Below are 23,580 nucleotides of genomic sequence, written 5' to 3'. Positions count from 1 at the left end.
TTACTCAAGAATGGCTGTGATAAAACAATAAAAATTGTTGATTTTTTTAAATCTCAACTCTTGAGTTCAGATCTTTATAATGTTCCATGTGACGGAACAGGAAGAATACATAAAGCACTTGTGCTGACATCAAAGGCTGATGTTTGTCTCAAGGAAAACCATTTGTGCGGTTTGAGGTGTGAGCTCGACAGGCCTCTTTTTTCACAGAACATCAGTTTTACTTGAAAGAACTACTGACAGACAAAGTATGGTTATTCAGACTTGGGTACTTGGCAGACATTTTCTCAAAAATGAGCAGAGTGAGCCTGCCACATCAAGGAGAACAACTGTCAGTGTTTGTCACCAAAAATAAAATTTGAGCTTTCAAGCAAAACTTAGAATTTTGTGTATGATGTGTATCCATCACTGTTAACTTGACAGTTTTACATAACTTTTCTAATGCGCCCAGTAGTGATATTAACAATTGTTATCTTATTTCTATTGTGTAACGAAATGTGTTGATTTGAAGGTTCTGTCAGTTCAGTTCAGTTCAGTCACTCAGTCATGTCCGACTCTTTGCGATCCCATGAATCACAGCACGCCAGGCCTCCCTGTCCATCACCAACTCCCGGAGTTTACCCAAACTCATGTCCATCGAGTCGGTGATGCCATCCAGCCATCTCATCCTCTGTCATCCCCTTCTCCTCCTGCCCCCAATCCTTCCCAGCATCAGGGTCTTTTCCAATGAGTCAACTCTTCGCATCAGGTGGCCAAAGTATTGGAGTTTCAGCCTCAACATCAGTCCTTCCAATGAACACCCAGGACTGATCTCCTTTAGGATGGACTGGTTGGATCTCCTTGCAGTCCAAGGGACTCTCAAGAGTCTTCTATGACTGTCCAAGTGACATGTTACAGAATCATGTAAGAGTAAAAGATCCATTCAGTTGGCAAGTAACTCTTTTAAGCAACTCTTAAGGAACTTGTTGGGTTTTGGTGTAGTCTCAAAGAATATCCACAGTTTTCTGAAAAGGCTGTTAAAATGCTCCTCACAGGAGTTTCCGGGTTGTCCAATGGTTAGGACTCCGTACTTTCACTGCAGTGCCCTGGATTCAATCCCTGGTCAGGAAAATAAGATCCCACAAGCTGTGCAGTGAGGCCAAAATTAAATTAAATTAAAATAAAATGCTCCTCTCTTGTCCAACTACATATCCACATGTGGCCAGATTACCTTCATTTACATCAACCAGAACGTGTCACAAAAGATTAAATGCAGAGGGACATGTGAGAATCCAGCTGTCTTCTACTGAAACATACATTACAGAGATATGTCAATGTAAAACAATCTCACTCTTCTTACTGCATTGTTTTTTGTATTGGAAAATGTTGTTTTGTGTGTGTGTGAGAGAGAGACACTCACGCGTGCACACACACACACACACACACACACATACACAGTCATGTCCTTCTCAGACCTTAGAATGTGACTTTATTTGGAAATAGTGTCACTGCAGGTATAATTGTTAAGCTCAACATTCAGAAAACTAAGATCATGGCATCCGGTCCCATCCCTTCATGGCAGATAGATGGGGAAACAGTGGAAACAGTGGCTGACTTAATTTTCCTGGGCTCCAACATCACTGCAGATGGTGACTACAGCCATGAAATTAAAAGACACTTACTCCTTGGAAGGAATTTATGACCAACCTAGATAGCATATTAAAAAGCAGAGACATTACTTTGCCAACAAAAGTCCGTCTAGTCAAGGCTATAGTTTTTCCAGTGGTCATGTATGGATGTGAGAGTTGGACTATAAAGAAAGCTGAGCGCCGAAGAATTGATGCTTTTGAAATGTGGTGTTGGAGAAGACTCTTGAGAGTCCCTTGGACTGCAAGGTGATCCAACCAGTCCATCCTAAAGGAGATCAGTTCTGGGTGTTCATTGGAAGGACTGATGTTGAAGCAGAAACTCCAGTACTTTGGCCACCTGATGCGAAGAGCTGACTCATTGGAAAAGACCCTGATGCTGGGAAAGATTGAGGGCAGGAGGAGAAGGGGACGACAGAGGATGAGATGGCTGGATGGCATCACCAACTCGATGGACGTGGGTTTGGGTGGACTTAAGGAGTTAGTAATGGACAGGGAGGCCTGGCGTGCTGCGGTTCATGGGGTCACAAAGAGTCAGACACGACTGAGCGACTGAACTGAACTGAATGGATTATTGTGATTTTAAGTGAATTAATAAATATTTTTCTCACTTTTACTTTCTAATAGTGTAAATATCTATAGATGTAATGTATATGCGCAGAATTTCTTAGAGGTCCTCAATAATTTTTAAGAGTGTAAAGGGGTCCTGAGACCCAAAAAGTTAAGAACTGCTATCTCAGATTATTTTAGTATCCATTTTCTTTATACTACCTTGTTGCATGTTACACACATGCCAGTACACTCCCTCTCACTGGACACCTAGCAAATTTGAGAAGGAAGCTATTGATGAAACTGAAATATTATGCAGACCTTGGTCTCAGGCCATACTTGATCTTAAAGTATCTGGAAGCTATAACCAGTATCATGGTATCTAGTTTTCTTAGAAACTTCTCAGTCATTTGGCAAGTACTTCAAGACAGCTTCTCACAACACCAGCCATAGGTATGTATGTGATGTTCGATTCCAGCAAAGACCATCTACCTGTTCTTTTGAGTTTTCCTTAAAGTCTCTAACCTCAATCTCGTCCTTGTAAATGTGAGCCACCATGTCACAATTCCAGCTTATATGGCCTCAAGACAAAGTCATATTATAGTCAATGTGCTACAACAAAAGCGTCACTAAAACAAATCTTTCCAAGCCCACTGTATGATCCACTTATTTCAACCAGTATTTAATAAAATAAAAACATTTGTATAGTCTTAGAGTCCCTTTGAAACTGAAACTCCAATACTTTGGCCACCTCATGAGAAGAGTTGACTCATTGGAAAAGACCCTAATGCTGGGAAGGATTAGGGGCAGGAGGAGAAGGGGACAACAGAGGATGAGATGGTTGGATGGCATCACTGACTCAATGGACATGGGTTTGGGTAAACTCCAGGAGTTGATGATGGACAGGGAGGCCTGGCATGCTGCAATTCATGAGGTCACAAAGAGTCAGACACGACTGAGCGACTGAACTGAACTGAGAGTCCCTTTAGAACAAGATTTGAGATACTGTATAAAATCCTAACCAGATGACTCAGTCACTATTTAAGTGATATACATGGGTTTGGGTATACTCTAGGAGTTGGTGATGGACAGGGAAGCCTGGCGTGCTGCGATTCATGGGGTTGCAAAGAGTCGGACACGACTGAGCAACTGAACTGAACTGAACTGATACCTCTGTCCATAAAAGTATTTGAAGTTTCTCCTTAGAGCTCTTCCCTCTCCTTGATGTTGAGGCTACTAGCAATAAGGCACACTGTTTCTTTCCCTGAAGGAGTGCTCAAATTGCTGACCTACAGCAGAAGCTACTGGATGCAGAAAGTGAAGACAGACCAAAACACCGCTGGGAGAATATTGCTACCATTCTGGAAGCCAAGTGTGCCCTGAAATACTTAACTGGAGAAGTAAACATTTCTTCCTATCAGCAATTAAGGGTCTGGTTTGGTGGTTTGAAATAAGATGTTAGCCTGGAATATTGTCATAGCGCTATTGCCACTGTTCGTGGTAGAAACCACAATGACACTATCATCAGAGAAATAGTTTTATGGGTAAAGGTTTATGTGAGCAAGTACAGCCTGGTCACTTAAAATATATATATGACTTTCAACCTGATACTCATCCCTGGCATATAACAGGTGCTCAATAATGTTCACTGTTATTGTTATGAAAAGTTTAAAATACCATAGAAGGCCACTGATCAAACATACTATACTACTTTTTTAAAACACCTCTGCTATGTATTATATTCACAAAGTTTTAAGTATAATCTAGGAGAGAGAAAACCTTTGACATATAAAGATTCATCTTAAAGAAAATCTGTCTTCACTGACCTTAAAATAATATATCATTATCCACTGTCACAAAAGGAATTAAAATTGATCACCTCTGGTGATTGAGGCAAGCATACAAACTCTAACTCTGCAAGTTTGAGCAATGCTATCCTTTATACATTTTTGTGTTGGGTTAGCAGATTTATCCTACTAAGGAAATCCTTATTAATCTTGTGAACACTGGTATTTATGATGTTCACCATCTGGGCTAGTAGAGAATATAAAACTAGGCCAGCATAGGATATCAATCCAGCCTAAAGAGCCAAAGCTGAAGTTTCAGCTAATGTGTCTACAAGTTCCAACATGTGAACACAGGCATTCTGAAATGGGACATAATTAGCCATAAAGGTGTGTCTTATGGATTTCTCTTTAAAATTAAGGAAGAACTTTTTGAATATCAGAATTTGGAATTGTCTGATACTCTTTGTGTTACATTCACTCTTGTCTTGAAATAGAACAAGAGATTAAATGACCTTAGTGGTGGCTTCCAGCTCTAAGATATCTATCTCAGCAGATAACTATCTGGCCTCTTGGTTTGAATGGTGTTGTTACTATTCAATGGTAGAATCCATATGGAATGAAAAAATAAGACTGGACTTGGACATGGAAGAATATTTCTCAGTCAGCTTCAAGAAAGCTGACATTTTCCTGCCTAATGAATGGGGAAAGGTGACCATTCTCCAAATAAACTGATCTTCTTTTATCCCTTCCAGCTGGTCTCCTCCAAAATACAGGTCAGCAAGCTTGAAAGCAACCTGAAACAGAACAAGGCCAGCTATTCTGACATGCAGAAAATGCTGTTTGAGGAACGAAATCATTTTGCTGAAATAGAAGCAGAGTTACAGGCAGAGCTGGTGAGAATGGAGCAACAGCACCAAGAGAAGGTAAGCTGGCGAGCCAAGAAGCTATACTGAGAAACAAACCATCATTGCTTTCTGTTGTTGGTTTAAAATAATAATAGTGGGAGGTATGAAGTTTCCTTCAAAAGGCCATGTAGTCTTTTCCAATCTTTGCAAATAAGAAACCAGAAACAGAAAAATGACTTATTTAAGTTTACAAGTGCCAGTGACAGTGGCTCTTAGCTTCCAACTTTTTTTTTTTTAATGTTTATCTACTTATTTATTTGGCTGTCTCAGGTCTTAGTTGCAGCATGCAGAATCTTTCATTGCAGCACACGGGCTTCTCTCTAGTTGTGGCCCGAGGGTTCCAGAACACGTGGGCTCAGTAGTTGTGGTGCACAAGCTTAATTGCCTCATGACGTGTGGGATCTTAGTTCCCCGACTAGGAATCGAACCCATGTTCCCTGCATTGGCAGGTGGATTCTTAACCACTGGACCAACTGGGAAGTCCCTTAAGCTCCAACTTTAATACCAAGATGAACATGCTGATAATACTGTGGCTGTGCTTACTATTTCAAGCCATGAGAGTAAAAGAGAATAATTTTCTTTGAAATCACAGAGGAATAACTGCATCACTTCAGTTCAGTCGCTCAGTCATGTCCGACTCTTCGTGACCCCATGGACCACAGCATGCCAGGCCTCCCTGTCCATCACCAACTCCCAGAGTCTACTCAAACTCATCTCCATTGAGTTGGTGATGCCATCTACCCATCTCATCCTCTGTCGTCCCCTTTTCCTCCTGCCTTCAATCTTTCCCAGCATCAGGATATTTTCAAGTGAGTCAGCTCTTCGAATCAGGTGGCCAAAGTATTGGAGTTTCTGCTTCAGCATCAGTCCTTCCAATGAACACTCAGGACTGATCTCCTTTAGGAAGGACTGGTTGGATCTCCTTTCAGTCCAAAGGACTCTCAAGAGTCTTCTCCAACACCACATTTCAAAAGCATCAATTCTTCGGCGCTCAGCTTTCTTTATAGTCCAACTCTCACATCCATAAATGACTACTGGAAAAACCATAGCCCTGACAAGACGGATCTTTGTTGGTAAAGTAATGTCTCTGCTTTTTAATATGCTGTCTACTTTGGTCATAACTTTCCTGCCAAGGAGTAAGTGTCTTTTAATTTCTTGGCTGCAGTCACAATCTGCAGTGATTTTGGAACCCCAAAAAATAAAGTCTCTAACTGTTTCCGCTGTTTCCCCATCTATTTGCCATGAAGTGATGGGACCAGATGCCACGATCTTAGTTTTTTGAATGTTGAGCTTTAAGCCAACTTTTTCACTCTCCTCTTTCACTTTCATCAAGAGGCTCTTTAGTTCTTCAATTTCTGCCATAAGGTTGGTGTCATCTGCATATTATTTCTCCCAGTAATCTTGATTCCAGCTTGTGCTTCATCCAACCCAGCGTTTCTCATGATGTACTCTGTATATAAATTAAATAAGCAGGGTGACAATATACAGCCTCGACGTACTCCTTTTCCTATTTGGAACCAGTCTGTTGTTCCATGTCCAGTTCTAACTGTTGCTTCCTGACCTGCACACAGATTTCTCAAGAGGCAGGTCAGGTGATCTGGTATTCCCATCTCTTTCAGAATTTTCCACAGTTTATTGTGATCCACACAGTCAAAGGCTTTGGCATAGTCAATAAAGCAGAAATAGGTGTTTTTCTGGAACTCTCTTGCTTTTTCGGTGATCCAGCGGATGTTGGCAATTTGATCTCTGGTTCCTCTGCCTTTTCTAAAACCAGCTTGAACATCTGGAAGTTCACGGTTCACGTATTGTTAAAGCCTGGCTTGGAGAATTTTGAGCATTACTTTACTAGCGTGTGAGATGAGTGCAATTGTGCAGTAGTTTGAGCATTCTTTGGCATTGCTTTTCTTTGGAATTGGAATGAAAACTGACCTTTTCCAGTCCTGTGGCCACTGCTGAGTTTTCCAAATTTGCTGGCATATTGAGTACAGCACTTTCACAGCATCATCTTTCAGGATTTGGAATAGCTCAACTGGAATTCCATCACCTCCACTAACTTTGTTTGTAGTGATGCTTCCTAAGGCCCACTTGACTTCGCATTCCAGGATGTCTGGCTCTAGGTGAGTGATCACACCATCGTGGTTATCTGGGTCATGAAGATCTTTTTTGTACAGTTCTTCTGTATATTCTCGCCACCTCTTCTTAATATCTTCTGCTTCTGTTAGGTCCATACCATTTCTATCCTTTATTGGACTAAACTGAAATTCCTTTTTCCTCTTAATCCTTTGGTACCATTGGGTTGTATTTTTCTCTAGGTGCTGTACCTCCTCAGTCAGCTGCAGCAAAGCCAAATGGCAGAGAAGCAGCTAGAAGAGTCGGTCAGCGAAAAGGAACAACAGCTGCTGAACACCCTGAAGTGTCAAGTATGGACATGAGGCAAAGCTCTCCAGGGATGGGGTCCACAGGCCTAACTTAGAACTCTATCTGATTTAGACCATTGTTTAACCTGCAGAAAAAATTACCTACTGAAAAGAAGTTTATAATGGCAGCCTTTGTTGCTTTGTTAGCCCTATTTGGTCAATTTAGGGATGTTTAGGATGTAGCCATACATAGGATAACTTCTGTTTTGGTACAGAAATCAGAGTATATACTCCATACTAGACTTTAAGGCCTTCTCGTTCTTTCTCTCAACCCTGAGCTCTAAAGAGTTGAGAAAGTTAAATCATCCAGTAGAATCCTAGGGGCATTTAGCTCTCTCTTCCTGTGCCTGCTATGAGTTGAGACCTGACCTGTTTGTAAAATGCCTGGGGTCTGCATTTCTTCCAGAGTCTGGGAACACCACACCCTTTAATAGCATGTTGGAGCACTATTTTATCCAACTTAGCATCTTTTTCCTGAACCACCAGTCTCTAAGGTTTCCTTGGCACCTCTCATTGAAGACATAACCAAACTTGTTAAGGTCATATACATGAATCTAGTTTTCTTAAGTGCCAAGAAAGTTTAATCAGGCTCATTAGTGCAGTAAATAAACTGCTTAATCTGTGTTAAGAAGCATGGACAAAAGCATCCAAAGATGTCAAAGAAACAGCTGACTCTCTGGGTCAGTTTCTTTATTGGCATCCTGATATGAATAAGGGATATGAGGCTAGAAAATAGAAAAAAATGAAGAAGGTGTATAGGGCAGAGCCCATGCTTCCTGCAAGTGTGGTCATGGCTGCTTGGGAGCATTGGAATAGAGGTGGCATTCAGGACATCTAGGAATTGGTCGGGATCAGGCATTTTTCTGGGTGCCAATGCCTGCTGTGCAAAAACCATCTGCTGCCAGCAACTTGGCAGTAATGTGTTTTCATCTCTGAGTTGTTTGGTACCCATATGTAGTACCCAAAATAACCCCACCTATCACTGCATTATCTGGAAACAGGATGAAGAACTTGAGAAGATGCGGGAAGTGTGTGAGCAAAATCAGCAGCTTCTACAAGAGAACGAACTCATGAAGCAGGTACTGCAGCTTCCCACCCATTTAATAAGCCCTGGGAGACCCTGTTGCAACTGAGACCAGCCCTTGCGAGCAACTCTTAGTATATATAGTGACTTGGCTCTATTTTATGAGGTCTTCATCTAGTTTCCATGTGATATGGTCATGTGCATTTCAGATGATATAAAAGCCATATTTAAATTTGCTCCTTTCTAAATCTAATACTGATCCTGTAAAGTGGGAATCCTTCAACCTACTTTGCTATTATCCGGCCTCACTTTACCATGGCTTAAAATTGAGCTAATTAGGATTCAATGTTTTATCCATGAGCACTCTCAGAAGCTTCCCTGCAAAGTACACTTTGTCTCTTCTTTTCAAATAGAAACTGAACCTCCTCCAAGTAGCCAGCAGACAGAAATCTCATCTTCCTAAGGATACCCTTCTATCTCCAGACTCTTCTTTTGAATATATCCCACCTAAGGTAAACTACTCAGTGCCTGTGATACCTTCGCATAGCCAAGATTTGTGGTGAGTGTGCAAAAATCACCTTTTTAGAAGTGATTGAGAGTTAAAATTCCCACATTCCAGCATCTCAAGTTTCCTTGGAGTCCCAGATAAAACTAGAGTACAATCTTGAGGAAAATAGACTTTCTCCCTCCCTAGAAGCCTGTCTATAGGCCATATACAGGCATTATGCAACAAAGCTGAGGAGGAGGAGCAAAGAGCAGTGTTCAGCTGTCCATCTAAAGATACTTATCATATCTGATTCTCTCCCTCCTCCCTCAGATTACTCAGCCTCTGTCCCTTCAGTTTCTCTCCCTTCAAAGACTGTAAAGTCAAAGGCTAAAGCAGAATTTTCTTCTGATTGGTAAAGCCAAGTGGAGTATCTTTGAGGGAGTCTAAAATCTATGCTCTGAGAATATAGCTGGCAGCAGCTACTGAGAAGATAGGATCCACGTGTTGTTGTTAGTCTTAGTTAAATAACCATTCCAAACCTTTTTTCTTAGCCCAGACCTTCCCGTTTTAAAGAAAAGTTCCTGGAGCAAAGCATGGACATCGAAGATCTAAAATACTGTTCGGAATATTCTGTGAATGAGCCTGAGGACAGTGATGGTGATGGTGGCAATGGAGATGATGAAGAATGGAAGCCAACAAAATTAGTTAAAGTGTCCAAGAAGAACATCCAAGGGGTAGGAGGCAGCTCATCTCTTTCAGGAGCTCTATTCATTAGTCTTCACTGCCAGTGAGAATGTGCTAGCCCCTTGATCCCATTCAGAGGCACTGGCTCCACTGAGAGGCGTTCATTGGGCAAGCTCTATATGGAACCCAGGGCTAATTGAGAGGGCTGCCTGGGTGCACAGGGGGGTTCTTTTCACATTTTCAGATTCTTACCCAGTCTGAACAGGTAGTAGTGTTCTATACCGTCTCATTGAAACTGGTTCCAGTGTGATCATAATAACCTTTCACATTTTTATAACACTATACAGTTTATGAACTATTCTTATATATTACCTCTTTTCATTGTCACCAAAAAAAAAAAATCCAGTGAGGTGTTTATTGTTTGTATTTTACAGCTGGATCTGAGACTCAGGAGAGTGAAATGACCTTGCCCAGGGACATAAATTCAAGTGAGAATCAGGACTTGAAATCAAATGTTCTGACTCCAAGTCCAGTTTATTTTTACCACACCATGGTCAAATCAGTAAAAACCACAGCCCAACTTTAAAATCAAACACACCAAAGTTAAGGCTAGTTAGGAACAATCTGACTTTGAGACATGCTCTATTTACTTACCGGAGAAGGCAATGGCAACCCACTCCACTACTCTTGCCTGGAAAATCCCATGGACAGAGGAGCCTGGTAGGCTGCAGTCCATGGGGTCGCTAAGAGTCGGACACGACTGAGCAGCTTCACTTTTACTTTTCACTTTCATGCATTGGAGAAGGAAATGGCAACCCACTCCAGTGTTCTTGCCTGGAGAATCCCAGGGATGGGGAAGCCTCGTGGGCTGCCACCTATGGGGCCGCACGCACAGAGTCGGACATGACTGACATGACTTAGCAGCAACAGCAGCAATGATATATAGTGGTATTTTACCTGTTTCTAAACTTTTCATAAGTGGTTTCAAATGTATTTGGCCTTTCATCACTGATTTTTTTTCTCAGTGTTAAATTTGTTATATTCATCCATCTTTTAAAAAGTACTTATTATTTTGAAAAGTGTTTGTATATTTGGCTGTATTGGGTCTTAGTTGCAGCATGCAGAATCTTCGTTGGATCTTCATTGCAGCACTGAGGATCTTTCATTGCACGACTGAAGCGACTTAGCAGCAGCAGCAGCTATTTACTTACACAATGACAATGCTACATATTTACCAAACCTAGATGTTTTATGTTGAAACACTAACTTCCCAGGCCTTACTGTTCACTACTACCCCAACTGTGCCCTGCAGCCACATTCCACTTAAAGGGAACAGCTCACAAATTACCTTAGGGAGATTCCTAGAAGGTTACTCCATTTCATCAGCTGATAGCACACCACTAGAAAACTGAGCCTTGTAAAGCCACAAACACCAGAGAGAAGCAAATCATGAGAACTAGACCATTGTGGTGGCATTAAGTTATTTGCAAAGTCATCAGGAATACAACAAAGTCACCATGTGCTCTTGGTGGAACTAAGAGCTCATCCTTAGCCTCAGAGAGCTTATAATCTAATGGGAAAATAGGACAAAGAAATAGGAATGCATCATAGTACCTCGGGGTTCCCAGGTGGCGCAAGTGGTAAAGAACCTGCAAGAGACATAAGAGACACGAGTTCGATCCCTGGGTCAAAAAGATCCCCTGGAGGAGGGTACAGCAGTCCACTCCAGTATTATTGCCTGGAGACTCCCATGGACAGAGGAGCCTGGTGGGCTATAGTCCATAGGGTCACAAAGAGTCAGACATGACTGAAGCAACTTAGCATGTACATACACATAGAACCTCAACCTACTCATCTCAGGGACATGGATTGAGGGGCCTTTAAGAGTGACTATAAAGCCAAACCAAGTAGATAGAGTTTAAGGACATGCCATGAAAGAGATGACTGTTGCTACATTATAAGACAGAAAGGGAAATACACTCTTAGAAGACCATTTTCTGGCACAATGAATAGCATATTGCAAAGTCTTGATAGGAGAGGTAGCAGCAGTGTAACCGAGTTGGGACATTGAGAGAAAATGGGGCAGAACATGTCTTTCATTCATTTATTCAGCAAACATTTATGCTGTCTGCTGTGATTAAAATGGAAAGCATGAGCTGAATGTTGATGAAAAAGTCAGCCGGGTAATAGGAAGCAAAGATGAGAAGTACACACAGAAACAAATGGTAGAGGACCTAAAACCCTGGGAAGGAGTTTCCAAATAGGAAGCAAATATGGGTATACTTGTATATATACACACAAGTATATATATATGCACTATTGCTATAAGCTCAAAAAAGGAAATATAAAAGTATAGCAAAATATTGCCAGTAAGTAATAATTGTTATCAATGATAAATCCTATGTCTATAACACTGAGAGATGATTCTTTTCTAGGCTTTTCCCCTGATTTTATAACTTGAGAATATAATTGAGCCTTAAGGGGGGCAAGTTAACAATTGAGTTTCTCCTTTTTGGTGACCTCGAAGTACAATGGATGCTGTGACCACTCTTTGATCAGACTGCTTGCAGACATGTCAGCTTTAGACCCTGATACTTTGCATGAAGGCCATCCTGATTGTTACTGTTACAACCCAGCGGAATCACTAGGTATCTGGACAGGAGACTGCAGCAAGCACCAAACTGATGACTTGTCCAAAGCTAATGCTGAAAAAATAGGTTTCCTCATTCAGCTGTATTTCCTATATGTACTAAGGAGATGCCAAAAGATAAAGAAGTGATAGCTTAGAAGCCAGGTAGACATGAGTTCTGTCTTGACTTTGCCACTGTTTAGTTGGATGGCCTTAAGTGGGTCACGCAATCTCTCTGGGCCTCAGATTTCCTTATTTATGTAATAAAGGGATGAGACTAGACTAGTGATATATAAGGTCTCTTCCAGCACAAATATCCTGAGTTAAAGTTGTATGTATGGGTTTTGTTGTTGTTGTTTTTAATATGTGGGTTTTAATAATACCACCTTTATATGGTGTTATATGGTGTCTGAGAAGTTAAAAGAAGGAATATATGTGAGAGCACCTTGTAAAGGATAAAATGCCATGCAGGTATTGGTATTAAAGCACTGTAACCACTATTACAAATATTCCCATTTGTCGCCTTTGGCAGAAAAGAAGGAGCAAGTATTCTGGTCTCTAGTAATAAAAGAATGGAGATGAACTGGGATGGAGTGACTTGTCCAAGGGCATGCCAAATATTGAATATAAGACTAGAGCCCAAGTCTCCTAATTCCTATCCTAGTATTCTTTATGTTACAATTTTTACCAGTTTTTATCATTCTGAGATATAATATAGCACTGAAATCAGTGCTAGAAGAATTATAGACTCTAAAGAAATAATTTTCAACCCTGGTTGCACATTAGAATCCTCCAGGGAGCTTTTAAACACAGGGAGCCTGAGACCCCACCCCCAGATATTCTGATTTAATTAGCCTGAGGTGGGACCTGGCCTTTTTGAAAAGCTCCCAAGAGATTTCTTATGTGCACATGGACATCACCAGATGGTCAGGGTTGAGAACCACTGGCGTAAAGGAACCCCAAAGGTCTGTCATCTGTACTTCCCACTCTATATAAAGACTCTCTATTATAGTGGTTCCCAACTATGGTGTTGGGACATGCTGGTTGGTTGCTAGCAGTTGTGGTACACACACATGTGTGTACACACATATACGACATACATCATATTTGAGATTATGTCTGTGGAAAGGTCTTGCTCCTTCTCTTATATTTTGATCCCAGTTTGGGAGAAAACAGGATGAAGTTATAGCGAGTGCACATGGCATTCATGTGACATTCATCTAACATGTATGTCATGACTGTTCTATAATACCACTCCCAGGTATTTATCTAGCCTCTGCTTGCTTGAAAACAAGCAGTCTACTAGCGGGAAGCTCACAGTCTCACAGGGAAGCCCACTGTATTCCAAGTGGCTGTTAGAAAGTTATACTTTGTTGAGCTAGAGTGTGCTGTCCTATATATCATCCCAATGAGACTTTGGCTATGTAAAATTTGACTTGTTCTTCCTTATAACAACCCCTCAGATACCACTCTCCTACCATTAACCCTTTGGATAAAATGAAGACACGTGGCCTGGGTAATAGTGTTTTTGAGGGAGATAGATAAATGTGTAAATGGTCAAGGGACCATACCCAGCATATAGCAATCAGTGGATCAATGTCATTCTGGTGAGGTATCTCTAGGACATGTCATAGAACGCTGTCTTTTGCTCTGTCTTATTCAAAGGAGTGAAGTTGAGTTTTGTTTTGTTTTATTACATCCAGTGTTGGCAAAGGTGACTGAGGTGGGCATTTCTGTCTGTTGTTGTTAAGAATGTAACTTGGCATACCTTTCTAGAAAGCATCTTGCAAATATGTATCAGAAGTCTTAAAAATATTCCTATCGGCAGGGAGGTTCAAAGGTAGGGGACATATGTATACTTATGACTGATTCATACTATTCATGGGGTTCTCAAGGAAGAATACTGAAGTGGTTTGTCATTCCCTTCTCCAGTGGACCACGTTTTGTCAGAACTCTCCACCAGTATGAAAAGGCAAAAAGATATGACACTGAAAGATGAACTCCCCAGGTCGGTAGGTGCCCAATATGCTACTGGAGAAGAGTGGAGAAATAACTCCAGAAAGAATGAAGAGGCTGAGCCAAAGTGAAAACAATGCCCAGTTGTAGATGTGACTGGTGATGGAAGTAAAGCCTGATGCTATAAAAACAATATTGCATAGGAACCTAGAATGTTAGGTCCGTGAATCAAGGTAAATTGGAAGTGGTCAAACAGGAGATGGCAAGAGTGAACACTGACATTTTAGGAATCAGTGAACTAAAATGGACGGGAATGGCTGAATTTAACTCAGATGACCATTATATCTACTACTGTGGGCAAGAATCCCTTAGAAGAAATGGAGTAGCCCTTGTAGTCAACAAAAGAGTCTGAAATGCAGTACTTGGGTGCGATCTCAAAAACGACAGAATGATCTCTGTTCGTTTCCAAGGCAAACCATTCAACACAGAGTAATCCAACTCTGCCCCAACCACTAATGCTGACGAAGCTGAAGTTGAATGATTCTATGATGACCTACAAGACCTTCTAGAACTAACACCAAAAAAAAAAGATGTCCCTTTCATTGTAGGGGACTAGAATGTAAAAGTAGGAAGTCAAGGGATACCTGGAGTAACAGGCAAGTTTGGCCTTGGAATACAAAATGAAGCAGGGCAAAGGCTAACAGAGTTTTGCCAAGAGAACAACACAAAAGATGACTGCACATGGACATCACCAGATGGTCAGTACTGAAATCAGACTGATTATATTCTTTGCAGCCAAAGATGGATAAGCTCTATACAGTCAGCAAAAGCAAGACCAGGAGCAGACTGTGGCTCAGATCATGAACTCTTTATTGTAAAATTCAGACTTAAATTGAAGAAAGTAAGGAAAACCACTAGACCATTCAGGTATGACCTAAATCAAATCCTTTACGATTATACAATGGAAGTGACAAATATATTCAAGGGATTAGATCTGATAGAGTGCCTGAAGAACTATGGATGGAGGTTCGTGACATTGTACAGGAGGTGGTGATCAAAACCATTCCCAAGAAAAAGAAATGCAAGAAGGCAAAATGGTTGTCTGAGGAGGCCTTACAAATGACTGAGGAAAGAAGAGAAAGCAAAAGGCAAAGGAGAAAAGGAAAGATATATCCATCTGAATGCAGAGTGCCAAAGAATAGCAAGGAGAGATAAGAAAGCCTTCCTCAGTGATCAATGCAAAGAAATAGAGGGAAAAAATAGAATGGGAAAGATTAGAGACTTCGTCAAGAAAATTAGAGATACCAAGGGAACATTTCATGCAAAGATGGGCATAATAAAGGACAGAAATGGTATGGATGTAACAGAAGTAGAAGATATTAAGAAGAGATGGCAAGAATACACAGAAGAACTGTATAAAAAAGATCTTCACGATCCAGATAACCACAATGGTGTGATCACTCACCTAGAGCCAGACATCCTGGAGTGTGAGGTCAAGTGGGCCTTAGGAAGCATCACTATAAACAAAGCTAATGGAGGTGATGGAATTCCAGTTGAGCTACTTCAAATCCTAAAAGATGATGCTGTGAAAGTGCTACCCTCAATATGCGAGAAAATCTGGAAAACTCCGCAGTGGCCACAGGACTGGAAAAGGTCAGTTTTCATTCCAATCCCAAAGAAGGGCAATGTCAAAGAATGTTCAAACTACCACACAATTGTGCTCATCTCACATGGTAGCAAAGTAATGCTCAAAATTCTCAAAGCTAGACTTCAACAGTACCTGAACCAAGAACTTCCAGATATTGAAGCTGGATTTAGAAAAGGCAGAGGAGCCAGAGATCAAATTGCCAACATTCATTTGATCATAGAAAAAGCAAGAGAATTCCAGAAAAACATCTACTTCTGCTTCATTGACTATGATAAAGCCTTGATTGTGTGGATCACAACAAACTGCTGAAAATTCAAGAGATGGGAATACCAGACCACCTTACCCTGAGAAATCTATATGCAGGTCAAGAAGCAGCAGTTAGAACCGTACGTAGAACAATGGACTGGTTCCAAATTGGAAAAAGAGTACATCACAGCTGTATATTGTCACCCTACTTATTTAGCTTATATGCAGAGTACATCATGCTAAATGCCGGGCTGGATGAAACACAAGCTGAAATCAAGATCACTGGGAGACATATCAATAACCTCAGATATGCAATGACACCACCCTTATAGCAGAAATTGAAGAGGAACTAAAGAGCCTTCTGATGAGGGTGACAGAGGAGAGAGAAAAAGCTGGCTTAAAACTCAACATTGAAAAAACGAAGATCATGGCCTCTGGTCCCATCACTTCATGGCAAACACATGGGGAAACAATGGAAAGAGTGAGAGACTTTATTTTGGGGAGCTCCAAAATCATTGTAGATGGTGACTACAGCCATGAAATTAAAAGACCCTTGCTTCTTGGAAGAAAAGCTATGACCAACCTGGACAGCATATTAAAAAGCAGAGATATTACTTTGCTGACAAAGGTCCATCTAATCAAAGCTGTGTTTTTTCCAGTAGTCATGTGTGGATGTAGGAGTTGGACCTTAAAGAAAGCTGAGCGCCGAAGAATTGATGCTTTTGAACTGTGGTGTTGGAGAAGACTCTTGCGAGTCCCTTGGGCTGCAAAGAGATCAAACCAGTCAACCCTAAAGAAAATCAGTCCTGAAAATTCACTGGAAGGACTGATGCTGAAGCTGAAACTCCAGTACTTTGGCCACCTGATGCAAAGAACTGACTCATTGGAAAAGACTCTGATGCTGGGAAAGATTGAAGACAGGAGAAGAAAGGGATGACAGAGGATGAGATGGTTGGATGGCATCACTGACTCGATTGACATGAGTTTGAGCAAGCTCCGGGAGTTGGTGATGGACAGAGAAGCCTGGCATGCTGCAGTCCATGGGGTCGCAGAGAGTCAGATACGACTGAATGTAATGTAATATATGGCTGATTCACACTGTTGTATGGCAGAAACCAACACAACATTGTAAAGCAATTATCCTCCAACTAAAAATAAATTTTAAAATGTTCCTTTCCTTCAGCCCTGTAATTATACACCTAGGTATTTATACTAAGGAAATAGTCATTGATATGTGAAAAGATTTATAAATCATTTTTGAGCATCAGCACTGCTTCTAGGTGCTGAGGATACAATAAACAGACACTTCAGATCCTTGGCCTCATGAAACTGAAGACATTCTTGTGGAGAGAGACACATAGTGACCAGAAAACAAAATAATTTTAGATGATAAGAGATGAAACAAAAATATAGTCAAATCTTAGAGAATGATGGGGTAGGAAGAGAGTACTTTGGAAGAGCCTCTCTAAAGAGGAGATATTTAAGCTGAGATCTGAACAAAGTGAAGGAACAAGCCAGGAAAAAAATCAGAAGGACATTTCAGGAAAAGGAAACCATAACTGCAAAGGTCTCAGGGTAAGAATGATCTAGGCTTATCAAGGAGCAGCCAAAAAGTTCAGTGTGGCTGGAGGATATTGAGAAATGAAAGAGTACAGTACAAGGGCAGGTCAGAGGGGGTAATCAGGGCCCTTGTCAGTCATGGTAAGATTTGGATTGTATTTATGTACCAGGATATTTGCTGTATGTAACATGATTTATAATGGTAAACAATTTCTTTCAAAATAATCTTAATATCTAACATTAGGTGATTGATTAAGTAAACTGGCATTTCCACATAATGAAAGGCCATATGCAATTGTTAAACATTAAAAATCATGGTTTTGATTTTCAGATGTTATAGAGTACTGTATGTTATTCTCATAATAAGGAGGGATAGATGTTTTAATGGTTTCTTTTACCTTCACAACTACAGAACAATGGTGATGGTTCTCCATATGAAAGAGAGTTGAGGGCTTGAATTTAACTATAAATGCAGTATGAATCCACAGGGATGGCAAGCTAAAAAAAAGTTACTGTGATTTTAGGACTCATAACCAGAACTATTGAGTTCATAACAAGGGAGGTGGTTCTCTCAATCTACTTCACAATGGTCACACCACATTTAGAAAGTTGTGCTCATTTCTGGACGTCACAATTAAAGATGAACTTGGACAAATTGATATATAGCTAAGGTACTGAGAATTCTTGGAAACCATGTCATGTGGTGAATCATTGAGGGAGCTAGGTATATTTAGCTTTGAGAGGATTTGGACAGAGTGGGACTGGGGAGTGAAAATGATACTCAGGGTTTGAACATCTGTGCTGTGAAAGTGGGGTTAAACTGATTTCATGTCATTCCAGATGGCAGAATTGGGTCCTGAGGTCACAATTTATATAGAAACTGTTATCTCAGGATAAATAAATCGTTGGATAATAAGACCAGAGATTGTTAGAGTGGGGCTTCATACATCAAATCAGGCTTTAAGTGGTCACTGAGGTCTTCTCTGACGAATCCATCATTCTGTGAGCTCTGCCACCTGTATTTGTTCCAAGCCAAACTATCCTATTTTCTTCCACCATTTCTCTTATAACACCACTTCCTGTAATGCTGGTCACCTGCTGCTTTTTGTTTAATGCCCTCTTTATGAAACAAGTGCACACAGTGAACTCCTGAATGTGTGTACAAGGGAACATATTGATAAAATGGGCTTAATATGTGGAAAGCACTTATAACAGTGCCTGGCACACGTTAATATAAGCTATTACTACTGTAGCCTTTTTAGTAAGGGTGAAATATGGCACTGTGACAAGTATGGATCAGTTGTGGCATATCCATAGAGTGAAGATGAATGGAACAGGAGCTACATGCATAAACAGATCTGTGGTAAAAGACACACATGAATAAGCATCTAATTCAAGACACTGCCCCTGAGAGGGAGGGAGGTGAATGGGTTCAGGAAAGGGTAGACAGGAGGCTTCAGTTGTATCTGTTTTTTACTCATCAAAGAAGGGTTGGGGGGACTTCCCTGGTGGTCCAGTGGTTAAGATTCCACGCTTCCAATGCCGGGGGCACAGCTCACATGCCGCAACTAGCCAAATTGACGATCGGGAACATGAGTGGGTTTTTTTTTATTGTGTACACTTTTTATAGTCCAAAAAAAAAATAATGGTGCCCTAAAATAGAATATGCTATTTCAAATGGGATCTGACTGACCCAGGTATAGTGAAGCAAATTTCTTCACTTCTTGTGATTTCTAAACTCCAAATTTCTGCCTGACTTTCTTTTTGACAGCCATTTCACACTGTTGACTCGAAGCTTGCTGACACCTCAAGTCCCTAGACCTTTTTTGCACAAACTACCTTTTTTGTTTTGTGTGTGTGTGTATTTTCGGGTTTTTTTTTTTTTTTTGGGCCCAGTTGCGAGTGCAGCTTGTGGGATCTTAGTTCCCTGACCAGGGATTGAATCCAGGCCCTCAGCAGTGAAGTCTCAGAGTCCTAAAGACTGAACTGCCAGAGAATTCCCTTCACAAAGTTCTTTTAAGCCAAATTTCCCCTCATATTTATATGGCTGGTTTAAGGGGGAACCTAAATAGTAGGCTTATATTTATCCCTGCTATAACTTTTCTGTCTACTTCCAGCCCATGATTCCAGCCTGTCAAAATATATTTGAATTGTGATTCTGTAATCTTACATATTAATCATCCTTCCAGCTTTATGTCATTGTTACCACTGATGAATATACCTACCTTGTAGACTGGCTATGAGACTCAAATGAGATTTTGCATTTCTATATATGAAAGTATTCAGAAAACTGTAAAGTGCTATATAGATGTAAATTGTTTTATTTCATATCATCAGTGATTTATTAAAATGTTGAATGATTAAACTGCTGAGGACAAAGCCAAGGCCAACACTAAACAAACTAGAAATGTGAGTTGGATGAAAGTGCAGCTGGGCAGATCTCAAGATACTGAGCAGCTCTACTCAGTTATTAAATCTGTCTAACTCTACTCCCATCCAGCTCACAGTCCTTCACTTCGGCCATAAAATCATCATGAGAATCTTTGTCAATTGCTCTGCATTATTATGGTACCCCTCCAATCTGTCTTTCAAGTATACTATCCCAAAAGTGTGGCATGACTTGTTCTTAGAAAACCTGTGGTGGTTCTTGGTGATCATTGTTTCACTAAAGAAGAGAGGACTGCAAAGATAGAAGTTTTTCATTTTTTCTAGAATGGCTTGTGAATGAAGGGAAGGTACTTCAAACCTCGTCTTCTGACTCAGTAATGTTTCTTTCTACAAACCTGTTTTGCAGTGTTCCTGCAAGGGCTGGTGTGGGAACAAGCAGTGTGGGTGCAGGAAGCAAAAATTGGACTGTGGCACAGACTGCAGCTGTGACGCCACAAAGTGTAGGAACCGTCAGCAAGACAAGGTAGGATCAGTGCTGTCACCCCTCACCATCCCTTCAGATCTCCCAGCAGTCTGTACGCTTTTCTTCCACCTTCAATCTTGAAACCTGGAGTCTCCTGCTCAGCCCTTACCACCCTCCTTCCCCCTGAACCAGAAAAAGCTATTTCATTTCTCAGTCTTTCTTTCTTGCTGCTAGCCTGTCCACACCACCCCTCCAGAAGCCACAGCCCCTCCCAGGAGATTCCCAGATATGCAGTTCCTCACCCCCAGCCTTGACTATAAAATTTCTGTGCAATGTCTAAGGCAGGAACAAGGAACCAGAGAGCAAGCATTTACAGGCATACAGCCATGCGGGATCAAACTAGTCCGGAGGCTTAGCTGGAATGGTAAGGGCCACGTGCTGAGGTAGCATCTTCCAGGAAAGAAGTTAATCCTTCTGACATCTTGAGACATTGGTTACTTAGACCTTCGCCATAGGAACCAGCTATTCCATGGCTCTAGGAAAAGACCCACAGGAACTTGGTCTTCCTGATAAGCACTGTTCATGAGCCAAGCTGACAGTAACTGTTCTTACACTGCTCCTGGGAATAACAAACTCAGGTAAACAAAATGTGCAGGAGACGGGCAGCACCAGGAAGGTCAGATCCCCGTCCTTGCCTTCTGCCCACCTGTGCCCACGAGCAAAAGTTCATTCCTACCACTCTCCATGTAATACACAGGAATTCCAGCAAGACTAGTTCACCATGCATTTCGCAGTTTTGCCCTGGGTCTTCTATTTAAAAGACTTCTGGGATAGGTAGTCATTAGAGAACTAAAATGGCAAGCTAGAGGTCAGGCTAAGAACTGTAGAAGTAGCATTATGGAAAGACCTTAAGGATTCTCTGTTCCCATGCTTTTCTCAGTTTAGGTTCTAGAGTCCTACAGTGGCTCCAGGCAGAGGAGAATGGCCCAACTCAGTTTGACCACATGCCAGCCAAAGCAGCTTGCTCTTGTTTATTTATCAAGTTTCCTCTAAGAATTTCAGTTGTAAAACCACTGATCTAGTCCAATACTGCCATTTTACAGAGAAGGAAACTAAGGCCCAGAGATAAGCCTCAGTGACTCGCCTGATATTATACAGCTGGTCATGGCGGCTAAGATTAGACCTCAGGCTTCCTGACTTTTAATCCACTTCAGTTTCCATGACAACAGGCTATAAATCTAATCCAAGCTCTACCACAGAGTCGCCTTGTTACCTAAGCAACTCCTCTCTCTTGGCCTCAGCTTCCTCTCTGAAAGGAAGACTGATACAGGCAACACTCTGTAGAAATGCTAAAAAGGATACTGTAGATCGTGGAGGGGAGAGGATTAATCGAAGAAATGGCCAAGGCTCAGCCTTGTTTTAAACCTTGCCTCGTGATATGTCCTGTGCTCTCCTCTCCAGTCCTTTGCCTTCAGAGGCTTCCTTTGAGCATTGTAAGCCCCGCCCCAGCAGGATCACCCTAAGACTTGCTTAGACTATCTGATGAGACCCTCAGAGCTGGTACCTCACTGGCTGAAAGGGAACAGACCAACTGTGTAACCTTAGGAGCTGAATTTCTAACATGCCAGTCGGCTTGGTTCTCAGGATAGCCTGGGCACGGTTGAGCGGACTCAGGATTCTGAAGGCTCCTTCAAACTGGAGGATCCCACAGAGGTGACCCCAGGATTGAGCTTCTTTAACCCTGTCTGTGCCACTCCCAACAGCAAGGTAGGTGGGCTAAAAGCCAGGTGTTTCCAAATGTATCACTGTCCATCTCTGCTTTAGCACTGACAGAGAGCTGTGGGGTGGGGAAGGGAAATAAAGGTACAATCAGCTTGCTGAGAATCGGGCATCGACTAGAGTCTGTTTTCTTCAACAGAGCAATTTTGGGGGTTACCTCTGGGAGTGTGCTAAGTATTTGTAGTGGCTAGGCTGTGCTGAGCCTCTGAACCCAGCCCAGATCTAGTCACAGCTGTCTCTGTCCTTCCTAGATCCTGAAAGAGATGTGTGATGTGGAGCAGGTGCTGTTAAAGAAGACGGCTCCAGCTGCCTCCTCCCTTGGCCTCTCAGAGTCGAAACATGTAGCAACAGAAACCCAAGGAAATAAAGCTCCGGGGAAGAAAAAGAAACGAGCCCTGGCCAGCAATACCAGCTTCTTCTCTGGCTGCTCCCCCATTGAAGAAGAGACCCACTGAAGCTGGATTCATCATCTCTGCCCCAGTCTGGCCTGGGAGATGCATTCACATTGCAGCCAGAGGGGTTTTTTAATGACTCCTCTCGATTTCAGACTCCTTGCTGTGGAACAAAGAAACAGCAAAAAGAAACTGAAAAAAAGTGTCCGGCACCCCCAGCCCCGGACTACTACTCTCCTCTCCAGAAGAGTGCTGAGCTACCTGCTGAAGAGAGAACCAACTCTCTTCAGAGACCTTCCCGGTGACTCATCAGGAACGAGGCTGAGGCTGTCTTATCTCGAGGTTGTCTCAGCTTAACAGCAGAGCCTGCTCTGTGTTAGAGGCCTGGCACAGATCCTTCACGCCACCTCCAGAACGGGGTTGGGATCTTTCCTGTCTCTGGATTTCAATGTTTTAACAGCACCCTCAGTTGTCTTTCATGTTCCTGGGAGGTAAATGAAATCTTTTTAAATGTTAATGTTAAGTAAATAAATAAATCTTAGTCCATCTGCTGTTTGGAAAGATTCTTCTGTGCCAGAGGGAGAAATACAATTTCAACCCGTGTTCCTCCACCCCTGGGAATGCTATTAAGGAAGCTGGTGCGAGTACCCAAGCCTCACTGCCTTGTAGCAGCGCTTTTTCCCCAAGGGATGTGTGGAGCAGCAAGCCATGTGTCTTCATGTTGCTGTTATCTCAGGAAGTTAGAATAATTCTAGCAAGGCCGGTGACCTGAGCTTCACTGGAGAGCCTGCCTGACCTTCAGATTTTTGGGGAAGGAACCATATTTACTAAGCATCTCCATGTGCTTACCACAATTTTATTTGCTCCTCACAAAAACGTTCAAGGTGAATAGGTCTCATTTTGCACATGAGGAGACAGAGATACAAAGAAGCTGTCACTTCACTGAAGTCACAGAGTTAGTAATAGAGCTATGACTTGAACCCAGATGAGACACCAAAACTTACGTGACCCAAGAACGACAGAGGTGGCCGTTAACTAATGCCC

The 23,580-nt window shown here is 41.7% G+C and overlaps 1 protein-coding gene across 5 annotated transcripts in view; it reads left to right on the top strand.

Annotated features, from left to right (window-relative positions):
* Window positions 1-23,082, top strand: part of KIF4A (kinesin family member 4A) — a 129,594-nt gene extending 106,512 nt beyond the window's left edge. For 4 of the 5 annotated variants that reach the window (XM_081566336.1, XM_081566335.1, XM_081566333.1 and 1 more), the window contains exons 23-31: window positions 3,442-3,571; window positions 4,711-4,881; window positions 7,176-7,283; window positions 8,282-8,359; window positions 8,718-8,816; window positions 9,343-9,525; window positions 20,309-20,425; window positions 22,010-22,132; window positions 22,396-23,082. In XM_081566336.1, the coding sequence (XP_081422462.1) occupies window positions 3,442-3,571; window positions 4,711-4,881; window positions 7,176-7,283; window positions 8,282-8,359; window positions 8,718-8,816; window positions 9,343-9,525; window positions 20,309-20,425; window positions 22,010-22,132; window positions 22,396-22,599 (1,213 nt within the window). In that variant the 3' untranslated portion in view covers window positions 22,600-23,082. The remainder of the gene's footprint in view (window positions 1-3,441; window positions 3,572-4,710; window positions 4,882-7,175; window positions 7,284-8,281; window positions 8,360-8,717; window positions 8,817-9,342; window positions 9,526-20,308; window positions 20,426-22,009; window positions 22,133-22,395) is intronic. The other variant, XR_014075961.1, reaches the window with a different exon arrangement.
* The last annotated feature ends 498 nt before the right edge of the window (window positions 23,083-23,580 follow it).

The sequence above is a fragment of the Giraffa tippelskirchi genome, chromosome X, assembly GCF_054371585.1.
Source record: "Giraffa tippelskirchi isolate mGirTip1 chromosome X, T2T-mGirTip1v1.2.pri, whole genome shotgun sequence".
In the NCBI taxonomy this organism is placed as follows: Eukaryota; Metazoa; Chordata; class Mammalia; order Artiodactyla; family Giraffidae; genus Giraffa; species Giraffa tippelskirchi.
The sequence above is the reverse complement of the archived record's forward strand: the minus strand, read 5'-3'. Positions and strand labels throughout refer to the sequence as shown.